At 38.8% G+C, this 23,887-nt stretch overlaps 1 protein-coding gene and 1 long non-coding RNA gene across 2 annotated transcripts; both read left to right on the top strand.

Moving 5' to 3' along the window:
• The first annotated feature begins 1,059 nt into the window (after positions 1-1,059).
• Positions 1,060-2,094, top strand: LOC110923257 (chlorophyll a-b binding protein of LHCII type 1). The gene has a single exon (XM_022167404.2). It carries the CDS (start codon positions 1,190-1,192, stop codon positions 1,985-1,987), a length of 798 nt encoding a protein of 265 aa, XP_022023096.1. The 5' UTR covers positions 1,060-1,189; the 3' UTR covers positions 1,988-2,094.
• A 13,664-nt stretch (positions 2,095-15,758) lies between these two features.
• On the top strand, positions 15,759-17,012 carry LOC110922734. Its single transcript, XR_002583449.2, has 2 exons — positions 15,759-16,130; positions 16,226-17,012. It is a non-coding gene; the product is annotated as an uncharacterized LOC110922734 (long non-coding RNA).
• The last annotated feature ends 6,875 nt before the right edge of the window (positions 17,013-23,887 follow it).

The following is a 23,887-nucleotide window of genomic DNA, read 5'->3' as shown; positions in this document are numbered from 1 at the left end:
GCGAGTTATTGAACTCAGATTGAGAACGTATTTTCATGGGGTTCATGCTTATGGACAGTGGCGAAGCTTGAGATTTCCAACGGGGGGTCGAAAACGTAAATACCCAAAAATTTCTATAGAACCAGGGGTTCGAAAACGTATATACCAAAAAATTTCTATACGAAAACCACATATTAATTACACTACTGAGCGAAAAGTTCGCCCCCCCCCCCCGGGCCCCTTCTAACCTGCGCCAATGCTTATGGGAACATATTTTTATCATGTACTTGTTAGTTTTTTACCAAGATGTGTAAAACATACTTGTATTACTGGTTTAAACAAATATCATTGCTTTCACTTAATTTAGTTTATGTTTTTTAAATAATATAGAAAATGCACCATTTGAAATGAGAGTCATATGTTAAGGATCTATTGCGACAAATTTACATATTTTTAAAACAATCTTAACATTATACTTGAAAACAAATAGAAAATCCCACATTCACATGGCCTGAAAAAAGAAAATAAAAGACCTCAAAATGATTCAAATTTATGATTTTCGAACCAGATAACTCGAATATCCAATTCGAATTATACAAGTATAAAATACATACTAATCCTTTATTTTTCTCTCGCTAAGTCAGTTTATTCAAATCAACCCGAATTTGAATACATTTTCGGAAATTTTAATTACAATACATCCCATTCGAAAAATATAAATAATTTGAACATGCCAAATAAAATGTCCTTTATATGTTTCAATGATAACAATAATCATCTAAAACTATTTAAAATAAAATGTCTATACGATATTTTGAAAAAAAAGCAATTTAATTTTTGAAAAAGATAGTTAAGCAAAGTAAATTCATAACGTTACAAAAATATATAAACAAAGTATATAATTTTGAAACAAAGTACAAGAACACCAACAATTGTGGTCAAGAATCATTTTCAATCACCCAAATAAACAAGAGCCACATAACACATTTGGTTCCTATATGAAATATCTCTAATGGAGTACAAAACTGACACTTGGTGGACCCAAAGATAAAACTACAATCTTGCTAGCCAATCACAATGGAGCAAAAGATCATATCAAGATAAGCATTAGATCATCAATCTGACCCAAAAAACATATTATAAATCAACTTCTAAACCAACCCATTTTAATATCTCAAACCCTAACAATCAAACCATCTTCCAAACAAAAATGGCAGCCTCCACCATGGCTCTATCATCATCTTTTGTTGGACAAGCTGTGAAATCAGCTCCATCTGTTTCAGACATCAATGGAAATGGAAAAGTTTCCATGAGGAAAACCGCGGTTAAGAAAGTGGCGCCATCGGGGAGCCCATGGTACGGTCCCGACCGTGTTAAGTACCTGGGCCCATTCTCCGGTGAGGCCCCATCTTACCTCACCGGGGAATTCCCAGGTGACTACGGTTGGGACACTGCTGGGCTCTCCGCTGACCCAGAGACATTCGCCAAGAACCGCGAGCTTGAGGTCATCCACTGCAGATGGGCCATGCTCGGGGCTCTTGGGTGTGTGTTCCCCGAGCTCTTGGCCCGTAACGGTGTCAAGTTTGGGGAAGCGGTCTGGTTCAAGGCTGGAGCCCAAATCTTTAGTGAGGGTGGGCTTGACTATTTGGGAAACCCTAGTTTGATCCATGCACAAAGTATTCTTGCCATTTGGGCTACTCAGGTTGTTTTGATGGGTGCTGTTGAGGGTTACAGAATTGCTGGTGGGCCACTTGGTGAGGTGGTTGACCCACTTTACCCTGGTGGTAGTTTTGACCCATTGGGCCTGGCTGATGACCCAGAGGCTTTTGCTGAGTTGAAGGTTAAGGAAATCAAGAATGGAAGACTTGCTATGTTCTCCATGTTTGGGTTCTTTGTTCAGGCCATTGTGACCGGAAAGGGACCATTGGAGAACCTGGCTGACCACCTTGCTGACCCTGTTGCAAACAATGCATGGTCATATGCTACAAACTTTGTTCCTGGAAAGTGAGTTTGAGTTTGGAGTTTGGAGTTGAGTGAATGTGTTTGACATGAAGTTTGATTGATGTCATGATGTTTGTGAATTAATTAGTAAATTATATGGCTTGATTTTGTGCATTTTGTGTTGGTTTAGCTTTCATTTTATTTTATTAAACCAAATTGCGTGAGGTATAAAACGCTAAACCCATATAATTAACTCTTGTAAAATGGATTAATATATGGGTTTTAGTAGAATAAGTTGTGCATAAACAGTTTAAAACACTATTTACATCATACCCCTTTGTATAGTGGGATGTTTCGAATTTATATTTCATTAAAAATTAACATGATAACTAGAACTAAGTTAAACAGCTAAGAAATTGAAGAAAATTAGTTCTATCATGAAAGTGACAGTGCTAGAGTTGGTTTAAAGATGAGTTCTTTTCTGGTATACATAATATGTTATCATCATCATACTCACTTAATTACAACAATAGCAAAGCTAAGGTATGGTCTGAGAAGGGTAGATGTAGACAGCCTTACCTCTACCCTGTAGGAATAGAGAGGCTGCTTCCAGTGAGACCCCCGGCTCGATTGTAGTTTTGTATCAAGTCTTGGACCTAAGACACATAACACTCAAACAATTGGGACAAAGACTGATTGGTGCATTTACCCCCGTGTCTTTCAGCTATCAACGTCACCACATGATGTATGATTAACCATCCGCCGCTTTTAGCGTTGATGTGCGTGAAGTGTGTTATATTTTTAGATATATATTTAAGCCCTTTTTACACTTTTAGCCAAGTTTTAAATTTATAAAACACGATATTTACTAACACTAAACACACATATGGGCAAGTGCACCCATCGTGGACGTAGTATAGTGTTGGTAAGATACCGAGGTCGTCCAAGGACACAAGAGCTTTTAATACCGGTTTATCCTCAACGTCTAATCAAATCAAAAGGTTAGAAAAATGTTTTAAACTAAGAAAAATAAAAACTAACTAAATGCTGAAAAATAAAATAAAATAAAAACAGATAGACAAGATGAATCACTTGGATCCGACACGTGTATTAGTATAACCTTTGATTATTTTCGCACTTTTGCACTTGTTTAAGAGATTATCTTAGTTATTGTAGTAGGCCCCTCTTTTGAAGGCGACGTTACCCTCAACCCAGTAGTTTGAGTCAGCAAGGATACAATCCTAAAGGGTCGGATTATTGAAAGATAATGAATTAAGTTATTAATGCAAATTATGGTAGGCCCCGCTTTTGGCGGTGACGTTACCCTCGGCTAAGTAGTCTGAGTCAGCAGGGATACAGTCCTAAATAGCCGGGTTATAGTATTAATAGTAGTTAGCTTATGAGGGGGTCAAAGAGTTTGGATCCCCGCCATCCAATACCTATGGGCATTGAAGGAGATCCTACTAAATTTGACCCAGGTCCCAAGCAGGACCTCTAAACGCTGAACAAGGGCAAGACCTTTACCAAACCGTTCCCTTAACCCCCGACCAGGTAGCCAACATACCTCCATATAGACCGTGGGGATATGAATGGTGAAAATCTTTTATTTTATATAGACAGTAAAATAATGCCAAGACACCACGGACAAACGATAAGGAAAGATCACCTTCAACATAAGTAACTAGTTATTAAAGTCATTAATACAAAACCAAATAAAAAGTGCAAAAGATTAAAAATAAAAAGTATTATACTAAACACTTGTCTTCACCAAGTGATGTAAGAGACTTAGGCAAACATGGCCTTGATTGTCAAGAACTCTTACGATCAATCTTGGATCCCGAGACGACTCACACACTCTACGATGGACAATGGATGATGGTGGTGGATGATGGTGTTATGGTGGTGGTGGGTGGTGGATGAGGTGTGAGAGAGGTGGTGTGCCAAGGGATGAGGGAGAATGAAACCAAGCTCCTCTATTTATAGGCTGGACAGAACGCTGGACACGGCCCCGTGTCCGCTGGACACGGCCCCGTGCCCGTCTGACACTCTCTCTCTTCATTAATTGTAATTGCGAATTACAATTAATGCGCCTGTTGTACTTTCAACACGCCCCCGTGCCCGCTGGGCACGGCCCCGTGGTGAGCAATGGAAGCTTCTACTGGTTTGTCTTTTCTGCTGCTTCCTGGGCACGCCCCCGTGTTCGCTGGACACGGGGCGTGTTCAGACTCTGTTTTCTTCTCTTTGTTTTGGAAGGTGCCGTTGAGGGTCCGGGCAGTCCACTTTTGTTCCTTTTCTTGTATTTATGGTAGAATTAGTGGTCTTTTTGCTTCTTTTGTGATTTTGAGCTCATTTCATCCTGAAAATACAAAAGGAAGACAAAAACACTCTTTTTCCAACATTAGTACTTAAAAAGGGTTAGTTTTATGCCTTAATTGATGTGTTTTATATGTTGCATTTTACACACATCAAATACCCCCACACTTGAACTTTTGCTTGTCCTCAAGCAAAACTCTTTTAATGTGGCTTACACTCCCAAATGGAATAGGTAGAAGAGAAGTTTTTTTTTTTTTTTTTTTTTTTTTTTTAGCTTGTCCTAGAGTGTCGGGAATCCAAGGTTTGTATAGGTTTTATTTTTTTTATTTATTTACAATCCTATTCGTCATGATTTATTTTGAACTTTTCATAAGATAAACTACTTATTTTGGCATAACATGCCTTATCAAAATTCCATTTATATACAAGTTCACATACTTCACGGGAGATCACTCAACACTCGGCCGAAGGTGTATATTTAAGTGAATCGCTCGAGAGCGGCACGGATTTACATTTTCCATAGGCTTGCCAAGCGATCAATCCTCCTCCTTTTTAACTTTTTACCTTTGTAAATATCAGGAGGACTTTTGGGGTGAAGGCTTGGGTTTAAAGGTGGGTGGTTGGTTAGTGGTTAGTAAAAAGGGCGAAAATCGTAACAAGTGTCGGTTTTCATAAAATACCTTATTTTTAGTGACATTTATTTTTGAAGTATTTCTCCAAACAAGCTTTTGTAGCTTTTGTTTGTTTTTTACTTCATTATTTTTTTTTTTTTTCATCACGTAGAGGGTATGTTTATGAAAATCCGAGCTTGTTACTAAAATAAGGGTGAAAAAATGAAAAAGGTTTTGGTGGGTAAAAAAAAAATTGTTTTGGGGGTAATGAAATGAAAGGTTTAGGCTCAAAGGGGTTTTTCTAGGGGGATTTTGGGTAGGTAAAAAAAATGAAAAATAATGGTTTTGAAAGAAAAATAGTTAGTCCTAATGCCTCCATCATTTACTTACTTGGGTTTAAGTTGGTAAGGACCGGGAATGTATCGTTGTGGCAAGTTCTAGATTTGTAAAGACCGAGCGGCTATTCACACAAGAAACGAAAAATGAGCATTTAATCTAAATATGTATATTTTTATGCTCAATAAAGGCTCAAAACTCACTTTTGTGGGAATGGGTTTTTTAATGTGACCAAGCATATATAATCGAATTTTAGCTAGACTTGTTATACCGTTTCATAATTTTCTTATGTTAGCTCTTTTTATCACGACGCTATCGGTTGTAAATTTGTAAAAATATAACCTTTTTAGAACTTGTTATTCCCAACTTAAACTAAGACAAGTAAATAAAAATAAAAATTGAAAAAGTTTTTGAAAAAATTTGGGGTGTTTAGCGGTTCCAATAGAGTTTTGTGTAAGGCTTGTTTTAGGATTTTGCAAAATTTCAAGGTTTTAGCATCCCCCCCACACTTAAATTACACATTGTCCTCAATGTGTCCAAAAATAAAGTTTTTGGTTGATTAGAATATGTAAAAGTGTGTTTAAAAACAAAGATTTGTGTTACTGGCACTCTGGACACGGCCCCGTGGTGACCGGGCACGGCCCCATGGTCAAGTGCCAGTAACAAAAATTATAGAAGTGAAACAGAAGCCTGGACACGGGGGCGTGTCCGCTGAACACGGCCCGTGTCCAGTTACCTGAACTGGGTGATTTCCTGCAGGGGGCTCAGCACGGGGCCGTGTTGGTTGGGCACGGCCCGTGTGGAGCCTTCTGTTATAGAGATTTTTGTCGGTTTGTTCTGTTCTTCTGCATGGTTCCATTTTTCTCGTTCCCTTTTTCATCCATTACCACCACGAGTCCATAAATCATAAAAACCATCATAACATTGCTAATAGAGAGATTACATAAAGATAGTTAATTAACTAAGGGGTACATAAGGTTATCATAAAGGTTCTACTTATTTAGGAAAATTTCGGGAATAGCTTCCCGATGTAGAAGCATTCTCCAGCCCATGGCTCCTCGGTTTTCACTCAAAGCCATTCTTCTATCTCCCTTGGGAGGTAGAAGGTAGCCTCATTCTCGTCGGTATCTTGAGGAGGAGCGCTTACCGGGACTCCTTGCACTACCCTTGGTTGCGGTACTTGGTGCAAGGCGTGCCATTCTGCTGGGATGATAACCTCGGGTACTACATTCCACGCCCTGTGTGTTATCACCGGAACCAAAGGCGGGGAAGCAAGAAGGTTTAACCTTTGGTGCAGAAGGTTCACTTCTTGCAGGCAGCCCTCCAAACTTATCGTCAGATGATTAACGCGGTCCACTAAAGCTTCTTCTACACTTGTTAATTCGTCCAAGGCTTCCCTTAAAGCGTAAACGTAGTTCACTAGGGAATCCTCTGCGGTGGACGATCTCCTTCCATTTCGGTTATTCCTTGAAGATGCTCCGCTGTTTCGGCTGGCCATTTTCTGCGAAATAAGCCGAGGATAACTAAATTTTTTTGCAAAACAGTACCTCGAACACGGCCCCGTGTTCAACTGTCTGCAGGAATTTTTGTCTAATGGTTCTAGGTTTTTAAATTATTTCTATATACTTTCGTCGTGTTATGAGCTCAGATAATTTAAAAACAAAGTTATAGAACTAACTTTAGACAAGAATCCATAGCGAAAATTCCTACAAACCTCGCATAGAAGGTTGGAATCATGGGTTTCCAAGCTTCCATGGAGGTAGGGTTTGAAAAATTTTTGGAAGAAGAGGAAATGAACAAAAGTGGAAAAGACAAGATGGTCCTTAGGAACCTTCTTTTGGTACTTACCTAGGATGGTATATGTGAAGATTCCAAGGATCTCTGCTTGGTGGAGTGGTCAAAAATGAGCAGGATTCAGGCTGCATTTAAAGAAAACGACAGCACACTGAACACGGCCCCGTGTCCGCTGGACACGGCCCCGTGTGCAGAGAAAATCCTGACACATTTTGTCCGTATTCTGACAGAATCAGCAGAAAATCTTCTGAGCGAACATGGGGGCGTGGTGGCCAGACACGGCCCCGTGTCGGAGGGCTGTTTTATGGAGTTTCGTCTTTTCTAAGGAGCTAACTTGTATCGGGTGGCTCCTGACTCGTTGGAACAACCCCAAAGTGCCTAAGATACCTTAATTGTCCTATACTAAGGCGAGAACGCAAGAGGTTGTCGGTGAGGGTAATTCCTATTTTCATTCTAGGTGGACAAGTCCAACCCTTTCCCGGGCTCTCGTTAAAGAAGGTGTATGCCGAATCGCTCAGGTCTATGTATGCACCGAACGAGGTCGATGGGGAGTCCTTCACGGCACAATCGGCACAGGGACGACTATCGTCCACGTCTTGTTTAGGAAGAAAGGTATTTTCGGGAGCAACGAGGTTGTCAGAATGCGGTTCCAACATTTCCTCATGGTCATCTTCTTGGGATGGATCTAAAAAATCCTTCCTAAGTTCTTTTGACCAATTTAGAAGTAGTTCTTCTAGTTGAAATAGCTCGTCAAGGAGCATTTCTCCTAGAATGTCTGGCTGGGCGCATTCAAGGGAGAAATAATGTTTATTTTTACTTTCGCCCCTCTTAAGGTTACAAGGAATTGGTGGGTCTATATAGTGTGGCCTATAAGTGAGGAAGAAACATTTTAATTCCTCATGTTCGCCTCCACATATTCGACACCACAAACCATAAGAGTGCCGAAAGTAAAAAGAATCATTATCACTCATGTTTGTATCAGAAATTACCAACCGCCGGGATCAAACGGTTCTGTTTTCAGCAACTGAATCTTGGGCACGGGGGCGTGTTGAGTGGACACGGCCCCGTGTTCAGCCTACTGTCTGATATAAAACAGGATTGCCAGTTCCAATGATTGGGCACGGGGCGTGTTCAGCGGGCACGGCCCCGTGCTGAGCTCTGCAGAAGCTGAAAAATCTAAAAAAAAAATCCTAAAAATAAAAAGATGATTAGGCCGTTGATTCCTAACTTTCTTAAAATCCTTGTGTCCCCGGCAGCGGCGCCAAAAACTTGATGTGCGTGAAGTGTGTTATATTTTTAGATATATATTTAAGCCCTTTTTACACTTTTAGCCAAGTTTTAAATTTATAAAACACGATATTTACTAACACTAAACACACATATGGGCAAGTGCACCCATCGTGGACGTAGTATAGTGTTGGTAAGATACCGAGGTCGTCCAAGGACACAAGAGCTTTTAATACCGGTTTATCCTCAACGTCTAATCAAATCAAAAGGTTAGAAAAATGTTTTAAACTAAGAAAAATAAAAACTAACTAAATGCTGAAAAATAAAATAAAATAAAAACAGATAGACAAGATGAATCACTTGGATCCGACACGTGTATTAGTATAACCTTTGATTATTTTCGCACTTGTTTAAGAGATTATCTTAGTTATTGTAGTAGGCCCCTCTTTTGAAGGCGACGTTACCCTCAACCCAGTAGTTTGAGTCAGCAAGGATACAATCCTAAAGGGTCGGATTATTGAAAGATAATGAATTAAGTTATTAATGCAAATTATGGTAGGCCCCGCTTTTGGCGGTGACGTTACCCTCGGCTAAGTAGTCTGAGTCAGCAGGGATACAGTCCTAAATAGCCGGGTTATAGTATTAATAGTAGTTAGCTTATGAGGGGGTCAAAGAGTTTGGATCCCCGCCATCCAATACCTATGGGCATTGAAGGAGATCCTACTAAATTTGACCCAGGTCCCAAGCAGGACCTCTAAACGCTGAACAAGGGCAAGACCTTTACCAAACCGTTCCCTTAACCCCCGACCAGGTAGCCAACATACCTCCATAAAGACCGTGGAGATATGAATGGTGAAAATCTTTTATTTTATATAGACAGTAAAATAATGCCAAGACACCACGGACAAACGATAAGGAAAGATCACCTTCAACATAAGTAACTAGTTATTAAAGTCATTAATACAAAACCAAATAAAAAGTGCAAAAGATTAAAAATAAAAAGTATTATACTAAACACTTGTCTTCACCAAGTGATGTAAGAGACTTAGGCAAACATGGCCTTGATTGTCAAGAACTCTTACGATCAATCTTGGATCCCGAGACGACTCACACACTCTACGATGGACAATGGATGATGGTGGTGGATGATGGTGTTATGGTGGTGGTGGGTGGTGGATGAGGTGTGAGAGAGGTGGTGTGCCAAGGGATGAGGGAGAATGAAACCAAGCTCCTCTATTTATAGGCTGGACAGAACGCTGGACACGGCCCCGTGTCCGCTGGACACGGCCCCCGTGCCCGTCTGACACTCTCTCTCTTCATTAATTGTAATTGCGAATTACAATTAATGCGCCTGCTGTATTTTCAACACGCCCCCGTGCCCGCTGGGCACGGCCCCGTGGTGAGCAATGGAAGCTTCTACTGGTTTGTCTTTTCTGCTGCTTCCTGGGCACGCCCCCGTGTTCGCTGGACACGGGGCGTGTTCAGACTCTGTTTTCTTCTCTTTGTTTTGGAAGGTGCCGTTGAGGGTCCGGGCAGTCCACTTTTGTTCCTTTTCTTGTATTTATGGTAGAATTAGTGGTCTTTTTACTTCTTTTGTGATTTTGAGCTCATTTCATCCTGAAAATACAAAAGGAAGACAAAAACACTCTTTTTCCAACATTAGTACTTAAAAAGGGTTAGTTTTATGCCTTAATTGATGTGTTTTATATGTTGCATTTTACACACATCAGCGTTATTTTCACGAGATTAGTAAAATAACGTTAGAGTTAGTACCCTTTCACTTTTGCCCCCCGAACATCCACATATATATACATTATATGTACACACCGCAAGCGAGGCATGTACATAATATGTTATGTGAAATGATAATCTTCAAAAAGACCCGGCTTCCAAGAACCCTTGGCTTAAATCCCCGTCCAGAAGGTTCTCCTTCTCCTCTCCTTCTCCTCGGAGGATCGGCTGGATTTTAGTGTTGATCGTTTAGTTTGATTTGTTGTTGTTGTTGTTTTTCGGGATGAATCTAGCTAAGCAATAATGCAAGCACATTATGAATTGGTGGATTATCTATAGGTAGTGTTTGGTATGCAGGAATGAGAGGTGGAATGGAATGAATGATTACGATGGAATGAAGAAAAAGGGTGTTTGGTTGGTCAAAGGAATGGAATCATCCATTCCAAAAGGCATTCCATTCCCTCAAAATCATTCATTCCACCCCCCCCCCTATGTTTTTTTTTCCATTACATCCCCTTTTGCACCATTCATCAACAACACCACAACCCACCACCTTCGCCACAACCCACCACCGACGCCATCACCGCCACCACCTCACCCCGACAGCCGTCGCCGCTGCCGCCACCCACTCGCCACCATTATCACCCACAGCCGCGACCAACCGCCAACGCCACTCGCCGCCGCCGCTGCCCACCACCATCCTCACGCCACCACCACCGCCACCACCAACCGTTGCCGCTGCCTCCACCAACCGCCGCCGCTGCCGCCACCAACCGCCACCTCTGCTGCCACCCACCACCAACAGCCACCTTGCCGCCACCACCACTCGTCGTCACCGCCGCACCGCCACTCATCGCCACCACCACCACCCATCGCCGCCGCCGACTCACCACCGCCACCTATAACCACCCACAATCACTACCAATGACCACCACCACCACTCACCGCTGATTTTATTACTCCATTTTTCTTGCCTACCGAACAATACACAATAATAATTCATTCCATTCGCACATGGTAACCAAACAAGACATGGAATAGTAATGATCCATTGCATTCCCTCGTCCATTCCATTGCCTCGTCCATTTCATTCCTTCGTCCATTCCATTACCCCGTACCAAACAGACCCATAAAGTTTAAATAGGTTAAAAGATAATTTAAGTTAGTTCAAGATAAATATAGGTTGGTTATTTATTTAAGTACTTTGAATTATATAATTATTAAATAGGTTTATTTAGTTGGTTTATTTTATTATTAAAATAGTGTTTGAGTTAAGGTTAGGATTAGACTAAGTCTGCTTGGCTAGGTCTATTGTAGATTGTGTGAATTTCATTGTTAGATAATAAAAAAAGAGTCGAATAGTTTGTTCAATATCGTGTTTGTGTGTTTGATCAAGGGTCTGGTTTCCAACAATTGGTATCAGAGTTTGGCAGTTTTGAGAGTCGTATTCCGAGAAGGGGAGTCGCCCCTCATGGGGCTGTAACGACGGAGAAATCATAGGTTGGATTGTCTATCAAATGGTGCTCGTGTTTGGCGTCTATCTTGTTCGTGTTTATTTTAGAGAGTTAATAATTACACATCCCTCCCCTGTATCTATCTCTATACATACATAGATATATAGAGATAGAGATAGAATGGAAAAGAATGTGAAAATAAGATTTAGGGTGTGAGATTAGTAGAAGCATTATTATATTTTGGTTGGGTGGATGACTTAATGAAAAAATAAATTAGGTGGAAATAATTTGGGTGGACTCTGACTTATTGAATTTAGAGGTCCATTAATTTGGATTTGGATGCTGACCAGTTATGTTTAAACAATAAACATAAGGGAACACATATAAATAGTACCTGGTTTGTACAGACAGGCCAGCAGAGAATCCAGATGGAGACGCAACAATAGAGTTTGACATGATTGTCAGCTTGATCTGATTCCCCTTTAGGATGTATGTTCTTGATGAGTCCACTGATAAATTTTCAACAACATTAAGTGATTATTGCTTTGTGATCAACAACATATTATGTCATTTTAACTTAGGTTGTTGTTATCAGTTTATTATGACTCTTCCATGAGATAGGATTCGTCTACTGACATAAGGATATACCCGAAATTACATTTTTTATCTTTGAATATTACAAATTTAGAGTAATTAACCGGTTTGAGTTCTCACTTCTTCTTTAAATTATAGCCTCTCGTTTCCTTTAAAGATGTTGTAATACTCTAGTAGATACTTCACATTTATCTAGATATATCTAGTGTGTTGCATTTGAGTAATATATAAACGAGTATAGACTTGAGCTTACATAAGGCTTCTAATTAATGAAGCTTAAGTAAATAATCTCATTTATCCTATTATCCTCTAAATGAGAGCATTATTGTTTGTTACATATGTAAGGACCCATTTAAGGTTAAACTTATGGAACGAAAGTGATGTCCCATTTAGTCTATCTCAACATGTTATGATATCTATCACGTAAAACATATCTTTGAGATCTATTATATCAAAGTTTGTGTTAACAATGCTTTGACTTATGTAACGCATACTTTTCAAAAAAATATCATCTATATGGACAAGTTTATTTTAGTTTCTCTCACTCATCTTGAGGTAGGTACATTAATCCACTTTGATTCTTGATGAAAATAATTACGTTAAGATTTCATGACATTATGATGTTTACATTAACCCATACATGGATTTTATTATCTTACAAATAAAGTGTTCTTTAACCTTAAGTTTGGAACTTTCGGTTGTTTTATGAACATGTAAATATGTCAACCAATTGTTAGGGAAAGTTTTTTTTTAATATTCATCTAATGTAGCTTTAAATTGTTATAAGCTACTTAGAACAACGATGATCCTAAAAGAAATCTTTTGTTAGATATGTAAGAAAGATTCTTTGATAATTTATCTCTTCCTGAGCGTAACCTTTGATAATCAATCATGCTTCTTCATGTCTTAACGCTTATATTAGGATTTGGTTTGGTTATGAACACTCTTAGGTAATTCTATCAAATCCTAAACGTTATACGAACACATAAAATCAGATTGAATAGAAAACAATCTTATTCCATTTAAAAGATTGATTGATGCTAATGGCTTAATTTGAAGAGATTGGATCAGTGAACTTTTCCAAAATCCATTTCAACTTCAGTTAGGGAGGTTATGTAATCATCAAAGTTAGTAGGTTTTTAAACCTAGATGACCTCCTGAGTTGATTATTGGGTTATTAGAAGTTCCAGTTTTATGGATTATCTCTTGGTTAGGTTTATATCATTTTCAGGATTCTAAGTTTGTAAGAGTTGGTGCGGAATGGTGTACAAGAGGTGTAACCGAAGTTAAATTCGGAGTAAAATTTAACGACTCTCCTCCCCCGCTTCTTGTATTCCTTGCAAGTCATGATAAAGACTTTTAGTATTCCCACTGGCCTTAGAAATCTTTAGGAATTCAGCATGCTTAGGGTCAATATTTAACGACCAACAGATTCTAATAGAGAAAAACAAATTAATGACATTAGTCGTTGTAGTTTCTCTTGTTGAGGATTATGTTAGTTTAGGTAAGAAATTTAAGTGTGCCCGCACTTAAGCAACAATGAAACTTTTGTAAGTGTAGCGTTATATTTTAAGGAGTCAAGTTATGATAGAACAGTATCTAGATGGAGCAGTGTCTTGTACAAGGGGTGTAAATTGAAGTAATATGAAGTTTTCACTCCCCACCTCTTGCAACTATTGCAAGTTATTATTAAGACACTTAATGCTCTCACTGATCTTTGATATCTCTAAAGATGCTACAAGAGAAGTTTCAATGAGGTACGTGACGTGGGAACCTATCATATATACGTTAAACTCTATTTGATTTTCTTAATGTCCAGATGTCATAAGAAACTTAGGGACATATTTAATAGAAATCTTATTGAGTATATATATGAATAGATTTCTTTTAAGACTGTGGGCCATATGCGACAAAATTTCGATACAAGTAGATAGTCTATAATTGATAAATGAATTATGTCTAAATATTCCATTTGGAATAAGTTCCATGAATGTAAATGAATGACTTATGATGGACCCATACTTATTCCATAAGCCAAGTAATATTTAGGGCTTTAACGTCATGATCTAAAATCACTTAGAATGAGATTAGATAAAAAATCATCATCATTAACCATGTCATGATTTCTCATGAATTTCGGTTATAATGGATGAAATTTATAGGTCACATTTTCCTTTTGTCAAATTCTCATTTGCATGATAACAAAAGTTGTGAAAATGTAAGGTATCATCTAGTTTCATCTTAGTAATGTTTCTATCCAGATATTGAGAACACATAATATGAGAGTTTAAGGTAAGTGTGACTCTATGTTGACTATGCAAATCTCACAACCTTCATAACATAGCCTAAGTATTGATACACCACCGCTACAAGTCGATGCCTTTCGCCCACCACCCACAAACAACCGAACATCGTCTAACAACCCTCCACCATCGCCCATAAGCTTGTCATCTACCTTTCTATAAAAAGATCACCCACCATCGAAATTGCTAAAATCTAGTTATGAATTGTAGGTGCATAATACTCCATCTCCTCCGCTACCGCTACCGCCATCGTCAGCTTTAAAATGGGTCCTCGCTAGAATCTGGCGTAATCGGTGGAAGTCCATTCAAGGAGAGAAATCATTCTTTTAAACTTTGCGGTGGAAGAATGTTATAACCCAAATGGTAGAACTAGTCCTAAAAGACTAGCCTGGTGGGAGATCGTGTCATTTGGGTTATAAACCCCATATCAGTTGCCTAAACAACCGATGTGAGACAAGTCACATACCTTGCAATGGATTCAGTCCATAACAATCGACCTTTCTTAAGGACCAACGTCCTAGGTGGGAAGGTCAACGTTCTCGATTGTTGAGACGGCTTCCTCCGTGGGCAACAAACGAGTTTAGATCTGATACCATTGTTACAACCCAAATAGTAGAACTGGTCTCAAAAGACTAGCCTAGTAGGAGAGGGTGCCATTTAGGTTATAAACCCCACATTAGCTGCTCATACAATCGATGTGAAACAAGTCTCATACCTTGCAATGGATTCAGTTAATAATAAAGAATCGTCAATGGTGGTGGCGGAATACGGTGGTTGACGGTGGCACCGGCTTGCCGGCGATGAGTTCTTCTATTTAGTAAAATGTAACGTAGGAGAATAATAAATGATTATTAAGGTGGGAAATTAATATGAAATAAAAAAATATATATAAAATAAAACGAGAGAGAAGGACTTATAGTTTAGCGATGGTGTTGTTTCACTGTGTAAGTAGGATAAGAATAATGAAAAGAAAAAGCCTTCTTGAAAAGACAAGTAAATAAGTTTTACGAATAGAAAAACAATCCACTTAATCTTTAAAAAAACAAGTAAATAAGTTTTACGAATAGAAAAACAATCCACTTAATCTTGGCATTTAGTTTTTACAATTTGAGAATGGAGCCATACAGATTTATTCCTAAAATGTAACCTGACACATCATCATTATTACCTAATCTATATATATATATATATATATATATATATAAACATGATAAATAAGGGCTGATGTGTCATGATATAAGGGCTTGGAAAATGATGTGGCATCACCATAGGCACTCTAGAATTTGGTTTTGGCTCCAAAAATTCGGGTCTTTTTTTCTTAACATGGACAGACAAGGGATCCGGGTTTTGACCCGGCTATAAATACCTTCTAAAACACGCTTTTTTTGTAATCCCTGTTCTAAACCCTAGCCTCCCCTTCCTTCCTCTTCTACATCAGTCATCGCCGCCATCACTGAGTAAGGATTAAGATATCGATCAACCACTACAGGTATGTTCTTGATCTTCAAATTAACTCCATGTGTAAGAGTATGGTGACAGTCGTGGTGGTGGTAGCCTTAAGAGTAACGAATCTGTATGTTCTTTGACTCTATCCTTTTTTTGGTATGAAAACCCTAACTCGCATCTTTGAACAATCGATGCCAAACCCTCAAGGTAAGTTTGAAATTAAGTAATCTACGCCACTGCATGTGATTTTCATTTGATTTTCAATGTTCAACGCGGATTTTATTCGACACCACGATGTTTGATTTACTAACATTCATCTACTATCTGTGTTTGTTCATGGATTTGGGGTTTTTGATGATTCTCGACTGTTACAACTTGCGTTTCTGTTGATTATCTTCTTGGTAATTTTGTGCTTCCGATCCGTATTTTGGATACTCCAAGTTTTATTAGCAGTTCTAAGTCTTATCATTATCTTCTACTTGGCGTATGATTATAGGATTGGTTGAAGTCCAAGCAGCTTCCTTTTGTGTGGGCGTTTGAAGACGTCTTATGAGGGTTCCGGTTGGATCATGGCTGGGAGTTTGAAGATGGATGATGTTGTTGCTGCATGGAAGATGGCTGATAGGGTTTGAAGATGGATAAAATTAAATTGTCATTTTACAGAAACAGTTCGGGTCGAACATACATCTGGTGGGTGGAGATGGATGGATTCCTGCTTATTTTACTGTTCGCGTCGAAACGGACAAACGATACTGGATGAAATGGTACGCGTCGAAACGTTACGGGTCGAAACGGCTCGCGTCGAACCTGTCTCGGTCCGAAACTTAATTATTTTGTCGGATTATTCCTTCATGTGGTGGTGGTGTTTTTGCTGATGCTGCTGCAAAGTTTCGATATCGTGATGCGTTTTGATGCTATTGGATGTACTTATAACTACGTTTGTTATGTTGAGGAAGAAGGTAGTAGGAATGTTAGTTTAAAGTTAAAAAATGGGATCTGGAATGCGAGTGAAGGATTATTCCTAACCGTGGTCTTTAAAGCAGAAATCAGAATAATGAATCATAAACTAAAGTTCGAGTTATGTCAGGAACCTACTACATCTTACAGAAGAGACTGATTATCCAAGTTTGACAAAAACGGTGGACATGATAGAATAAGGCCATTGAATATGACAATTTCATCGAGTATTTATTTCTTTTTTGAGTTTTATTTTTTTTAATATTGTCATATCTAATGATGTTTAGGTTTTATAATGATGATTTCAGGTGCTGCTTGATCGTTAAGGTATCTAACAAACTATTTGAAAACTACTATTCTTTTGGCATAATGATAGTCGGGTAATGGGTCATAACGGCCTGGGTCAAATTTTGTTAACCTGCAACATTTTTCTCCGTTTTTGGTCAGACTAGGTCGGGTAACGGGTCATATATACTATGGTCAAATTAGATCTTGACCCCCTAGAATTATTGTCCATTTTTTTCTCAAAACTGGTCGAGTCAGGCAATGGTTCACATGGGTTTGGGGCGACTGGGTTGACCTGCAAACATTTTTCTCCAGTGTTGGTCAAATGAGGTCGGGTAACTGGTCATATCAGATTAGTCATATGAGACTTGATCAACCAGGTTGGGTAACGTCATATGATTATGAGCCTTTGTCAAACGGTCTTCTCTATATTTAAAGAAGAGCGAAAGGAAGAGGGGGAAACATGTTGGTGCACTTGTGTCTGTACTTTGTCTGTATTCGGTCACGATGTAAACGATGTCCTTGTCAGTCCTGTAAGTTGACCAAGTCAACCGTCCTCCTGGTTTGACTTGGCCAAACAGTTTGTAAAATGTTGTAAGATGTTCTGTGTCGAAGGATATCTCATCGAAGGATATTGAAGATCTTTCGATGACATCGAAAGATAGGCTACGAAGGATACTGTTAGACTTCGAAGGATATGCAATCCTTCGAAGTATTTGTGGATCCTTCGTTAAGTTTGTCATCGATAGATGATCCTTCGATCATCTATCGGATCCTTCGGACCAGACATCAGATGCTGGGTATATATATACCCATGCAGTGTGTTGTTTTGGGCAGACTTGTTAGATAGATGCACACATAGAGAGAGTTGGAGAGCATTCTTTCAAAACACACACACACACACTAGAGAGTTTGCAAAACACATTTGTGAACATTGAGCTTGTAATCGGAACCTTTCATTCGTATTAATACAAGTGGTGTTAATCGGTGAATCCTTGTGTGTTTGTGTTTATACTTGTCTCATCCCGGTTTGCTTGCTAGCTTGGATTCCGCACTCGCTAGTGGGTTTGTATAACAAGGTTTGAGGTTCGTCATCCTCCTAAGAGGGACCTACAAGTGGTATCAGAGCTAAGGCTCTTTACCTTGTTTAAAACCGGGTCTTGTTCAAGTCTTGGGTTAGTTTTCGTCAAATCTGGAAAACTAACAGTCGCTGTGTTCTTGATGATCTTATCATCTTCATATTTCGAAAGATAAAGTTCATCATTTTCTTCATACTTCGAAGGATCACCTTTTCAAGTCAACTACTTCGAAAGATCATTTAAATTTTCGAAAGGTCAAACTACTACTTCGAAAGATCATTTAAATTTTTGAAAGGTCAAACTACTACTTCGAAAGATCATTTAAATTTTCGAAAGGTCAAAACAGATTTCAAATTTTCATGTTCCGAAAGATGAAAAGGAGTGCTAGAAAGATCATCCATCTACTTCGAAGGGTCATGTAAGTTTGACCGAAGGATCATCTAACAACAGTTTCGAAGGATCATCTAACAACCGCCCAGGATCACCCCATATTTGTGAGATTCAACAGATATATTCGAAAGATATATTCAAAAGATATTTGTTGTTTGTTGTTGATGTTCACTGCCCAAAGCACCGCCCCACTAAGAAGAAAAAGGCCAACAGCCCATGTGCTTCAATTAAAGCTTTGTGTTCACTGCCCAATGCACCGCCCAAGTGACAAATAATTTTTGTTGTTTATTGTTTGTGTTCTATGCCCAAGGCACCGCCCAATAAGCCAATAAAATTTGATTGTTTGTTGTACAAAGCCCACGTTTAGAAAATCACTAAAGCCCAAGATTTGCTAATCATTTTTTTCGTTTGTATCAACTTACGAAAGATCATCTTTCGAGACCGTTGGTGTTTGTCTTTCGTGTGATCTTTCGGTTGATCCTTCGATAATTTAATCCTTCGTCAATCATCTTTCAAGCTATTGATATAGAATTTATTTTTCTTATCAAAGATGAATCCGAGTTGGTGGGGAACTCCGGCTCCAGACAGTGGAAAATATACAAGTTCGGGTTCCACTCCCTCATGGTTGGGTACACCGACTCCAGACAGTGGAAAATACACGTGTACAAGTTTATCTCCATCATGGGCCGAATCTCCCACACCACCTCGAATTACTGCAGAAATGTGGGCATCAGTTACCAATCAAAGGCAAAGTGAACCGAAAATATCAACAGATTGGTTTGGCAATCCAATACAAGTTCCTGTAAAGCCGGCTCCAACCACAGACTTGTATGGAAATCCATTACCCCCAGTTGGTTTACAACACCATCGTTCTACTGTAGAATCATCATCTCTTGATCCAAAGAACAGTAGTCAGACAAAATCGGCGTTGTATGCTGAAATTGTCAAAGATGCAAGCAATGGTGAATCCTCGGGAAATGATGACAGTTCTGAACATGACAGAAGTTCAGATGAAGATGTCTCAACTTCAGTTGAGGGTGATACAACTTCAAGTTCAAGTTCGAGCAAGGATGGATCTAAATGTGAATCATCAAGGGAGGTTATTAATTCTGATGCAGAAAGGCCAACACCTGAGAGTGATTCTAGTCAGGTATGTGATTCTAAACCTGATTCTATTTCTGCTGTTGTTGAATGTGCTAAATGTCTAGAATATGCAGAAAAGGAAAGTCTTTTTGACATCACACACAAACACAATCAAGAATTGATTGTTGATCTGTCTAAAGCAACTGAGGCTAACTTGTTTTTAACAAGAAATGAAAAAGAGTTTAAAGCAACAATTGCGTCATTAAAACATGATGTTTCTGAACTTCAAAAGGCTGTTTTGAGAAAACAACATGCTAATAATAATTTAATTGACACAATTGAACAACAGATGGTAGAGTTAGCCACAGTCAGGTGTGAATGTGAAACAATCAAGCAGAAATTGGAAAGCTATTCCAATTCCCGCTATGTATTGGATCACATTATTGATGTTCAAAAGAAAAAGAAGGATGAAAAATTCATTGGTGTAGGATACAAATCATGTCCTCCACCAATGAATCATAACTACTCCAAGTTGCCTAATGACGAGGATATGCCCCGTTTTGAACCTACAGTGCCACTCTGTCTTGATGACTTTGCAGTAGGCCTCGGGTTCACAACTGGTACATCATCCTCGGGGCAATCTGAGTCTGAGAATGTGAACAATTCATCGTGTGCTAAGGAACAGAGTCCTCCCATCATTGAGGATGCTGATTCTTCTGATGATGAATCTGATGATACCATCCCAGCAAAGTCTGATGCGGTAGTCAAAGATGAGGACATACCTCTCGAGAATTACATTCTATGTGATCCTCCTGCAAAACCCGCTAAGACTGTTGCAATCGAGTCCTCGTCTGCACAAGAGTCAGAGAGTGTGAACTTGCTGTACACTCTTGTTGGTGATGATAAAATATACTCTGACAAAGATTTTCCTATTAATAATGTTAATCAATCTTTAATAAGTAAAGTCTTTGAAAATTCGACAAGTAAGTTTTTGGGAAAGACAGGACCACATGTTACTGTAACACAGTGCCCTCCTATTCCAAAGGCCGAAGTTCGAAAACAATACGGAAATAAGAAGTTACCAACGGTGCAAAAACAGCAAAATCATACCAAACTCAAAGGAAAATCAACGACTCAAACTCAAAAGAAGCCGAATCAGAAAAAGAACAAGGATGTGAACTTTGTGAAATCTAAGGGAACGGACAAAATCGAAACTTTCGAGAACAAATCTAACTTAGATTTTGTTAAACAAGCAACAGTGTTGAAAAGAAATGATTCAAACTGTCCAAAACCTAGTACCTCAGGATCACAAAGTTCATCATCATCGGCAAGACGATCACATGATGCTTCGGGGATTGTTGAACGAAGATATTGTTTTGAATGTGGTACAATTGGACATATAATTCGAAATTGTCCATATCTTCATAAGTTGAAAGCAAAGGTTGATGATCCCCGTGAACAAAATCATGCCGCCCAAGAGAATAGAAAAGGCAAACAGGGCGAAAACAAGAAAAAGGATCGGAAGATAAACTTCGTGAAATCAAGAGGGACTGATAAAATTGATACTTTCAAAAACAAATCCAACAAGGATTCTGTTAAACAAAGTAAAATTTTGAAAAGAAACAGTCAAAACAACTATACACAACAAACAAACGGTTGTGATGTAGGACCAAGTACCTCAAGATCACGAAGTTCATCATCCAGCTATTGCAGTTATGATACTCCGAGGTTTGTTGAGCGGAGATCATGCTTTGAATGCTGCGAGTATGGACACATCATTAAGAATTGTCCATATCTCACCAAGGGAAAGTCAAAAGTTGATGCCCCACATGGTAACAATTACCATAAAAGATCTGTTTCACCAAAACAGGACCCTCGTTTTGTTAAACAACGAGAAAAGAAACAGAAAAAGAAACAAAGAAAAGAAGTTGAAAAAGTTTTAAAACCGGAGGTCATCCAAACAAAATCTGTTAAATCGGATGTTAAACATGAAAAACAGAAACAGATTTGGATACCAAAACCGGTAACTGTTTCAGGGGGAGCTGCATCAATTCCGAATCATCGGGAAATGGATGTTACAATTCTCGATGATGACGGACGACCCAAGTCTGTGAAGGCTTGGGTCCCCTTCTCCAACTAATCTCTGAATGAGTGTGCAGGATGTTCCAGGAGGAACTATTGATAAGTTTTAGGATTGTTGATAGTGGAGCGTCCATGCACAAGATTGGCGACATAAGGCTCCGAAATATTGTTCTATCTAGGAGGATGTTGTTGTCATTAATGGAGAGGAAGGAAAAGGAAAAGAAGACAAAAATGTCTGATGAAAGAATGTGGTTAAATGAAGCTGCAAAATTCGACCAAATGAAGAACGTGCCAAAATTTGGTTGTTATGGTTCTTGATCGGGTTCTCAGGAAAGAATACAATAAACGATGTGCAGATGCCGTGGTGTAGATTGATCATCCGCACACCGCTTCTGAAAGAGAAAGACAAAGACCTTTCGCTGGTGCAATGTGGAAGACCAGCCGGAACCAAAGGTTTTTGATCGTGTTGCTGTGAAGAGATTTTTCAGTAGCTACAAAATCGACTTTGAAGTCCACATCCAGTGGATGTCCAGTTTGGGAGAGAGCTCAGATTCCTTGCAATGCACGAAGCAGTTGCAGGATACGGTTTTTAAATTTCTAATCTCTCCTATACTTGTTGATTTTTAGGCTGCTATATGAATTATATCGTCTCGTACAGCACTCTTTGGCCTGACACGTTGATCTCGAATATCACCTCACACGTGATTGTTTCTTTATGAAACTCGTAAATGTTGTTATGGTCCGCACCGCTTACCGACGTGCCAACTGATTTTCCCAAAATTCGATAAATCTTTTCTGATAAAAACTTAATTTTGGTAACCGGCATTAAGGTCAAGCAGGAGTAAAACCAACATCGGAAAATCATTTTTGTAAATATCTTTGTGTTTTTAAATTTGTCTTAGTTTATTGATTTTAGGGGGAGTAAATCCAAAAAATATGAAAATCCAAAAACATCGAAAAATTTCAAAAACACAAAAACCATAGAAAATCAAAAATGAGTTTCCTGGCCAAAAAAAAAAGAGAAAGTGATAGTACATAAGTGGTCTATCCAAGCCTCTTTAAACCTTAAATGAAAAACGATAAGCAGCTCTATATAAGATGTATCGGTAGGATCACAATCATTTTAAAGTGTGCAGGGTGATATAAATCTTAAACCGACTGAAGACCAGGTGGGAACCATTCATTGGCATATGATCTTAGTACCGAAATTTCGTTTGATAGATTGCCGAGGTTCTGAGATATTTGGTATTTATGCTGCTTATCATCTGGGTATCATGGTTGCTTCTATAAACAGACTAAGTCTAAGTTCTTCCATGATACTATACATACGTGTACATAATTCATACTGCATTCGACCTCAATAAGTGATAAACAATCACATGTCCAATCAAAATAAGTGATAAAATATCACATTTATCCGGGAGTCAAGTTCGTCTCTCTGCTGTACGAAAGTACTGACCTGTTCACGGACTTGCTCCTGTGCCCTCATGCATATGAAAATCAAGTTCCTCATCAATAAGTGATTCTATCACATAGGGCTTGTTTTCAAATCAAAATAAGTGAGAATCTCACATCATATACGGTCAAACAGATGATAATCGGTATACTCACCGGTAAGATGAACCCTCGTGCATACCTTGATACGGGAATGTGTCGTGATGTGGATGAACACCGGTCGGTAAGTATAAATCATACCTTAACGTATCCTCTAAACATGATTACATCTGATAAGTTGAGCTTAAGTGGACAACAATACCGATAATTGTTATAGAATGCTTATCTTAATGTTAACTAACTGAACAACAAGAGCGTTTTGGCGTGACCGTACACTGATATGATTCTCTTACCCTCGAAACTCGCAAAAAGAATGTCTGTATATATTTATTTACTGCTTTCAGTCTTTACGTTTGAAAAATTCAAAAATTCCAAAAAGATTTTATTTCTATTTTATTTTCGATCGTACGATGTTGGAACTCAAGTCTTCGTTGCCTGAAACCTGAACGAAAACCGAATTGACTAAATCTTCATAAACGGTCGAAATTTGCAAGTTTTTGAAAGTTAAAGGCGAGAATTGACAAATTTATTAAACTTTCAAACTGTCGGACGGTGTTTGATTGTGACATGGTCATGAGTGTGTCATTTGTTTATGGTAACTATATTCCAAGCAGTTGTTCTCATTACGCGTTTAGATTTCTTGCATGTGCAGATTCTAAAGGCAAGGAGAACATGGTTGATGACAAGCTTTGGAATGAAGACACGACATGAAGGCACTCAAATGATGA

The sequence above is a fragment of the Helianthus annuus genome, chromosome 17 (assembly GCF_002127325.2).
Source record: "Helianthus annuus cultivar XRQ/B chromosome 17, HanXRQr2.0-SUNRISE, whole genome shotgun sequence".
Classification (NCBI taxonomy): domain Eukaryota; kingdom Viridiplantae; phylum Streptophyta; class Magnoliopsida; order Asterales; family Asteraceae; genus Helianthus; species Helianthus annuus.
This window is presented reverse-complemented; position numbering and strand designations above follow the sequence as displayed.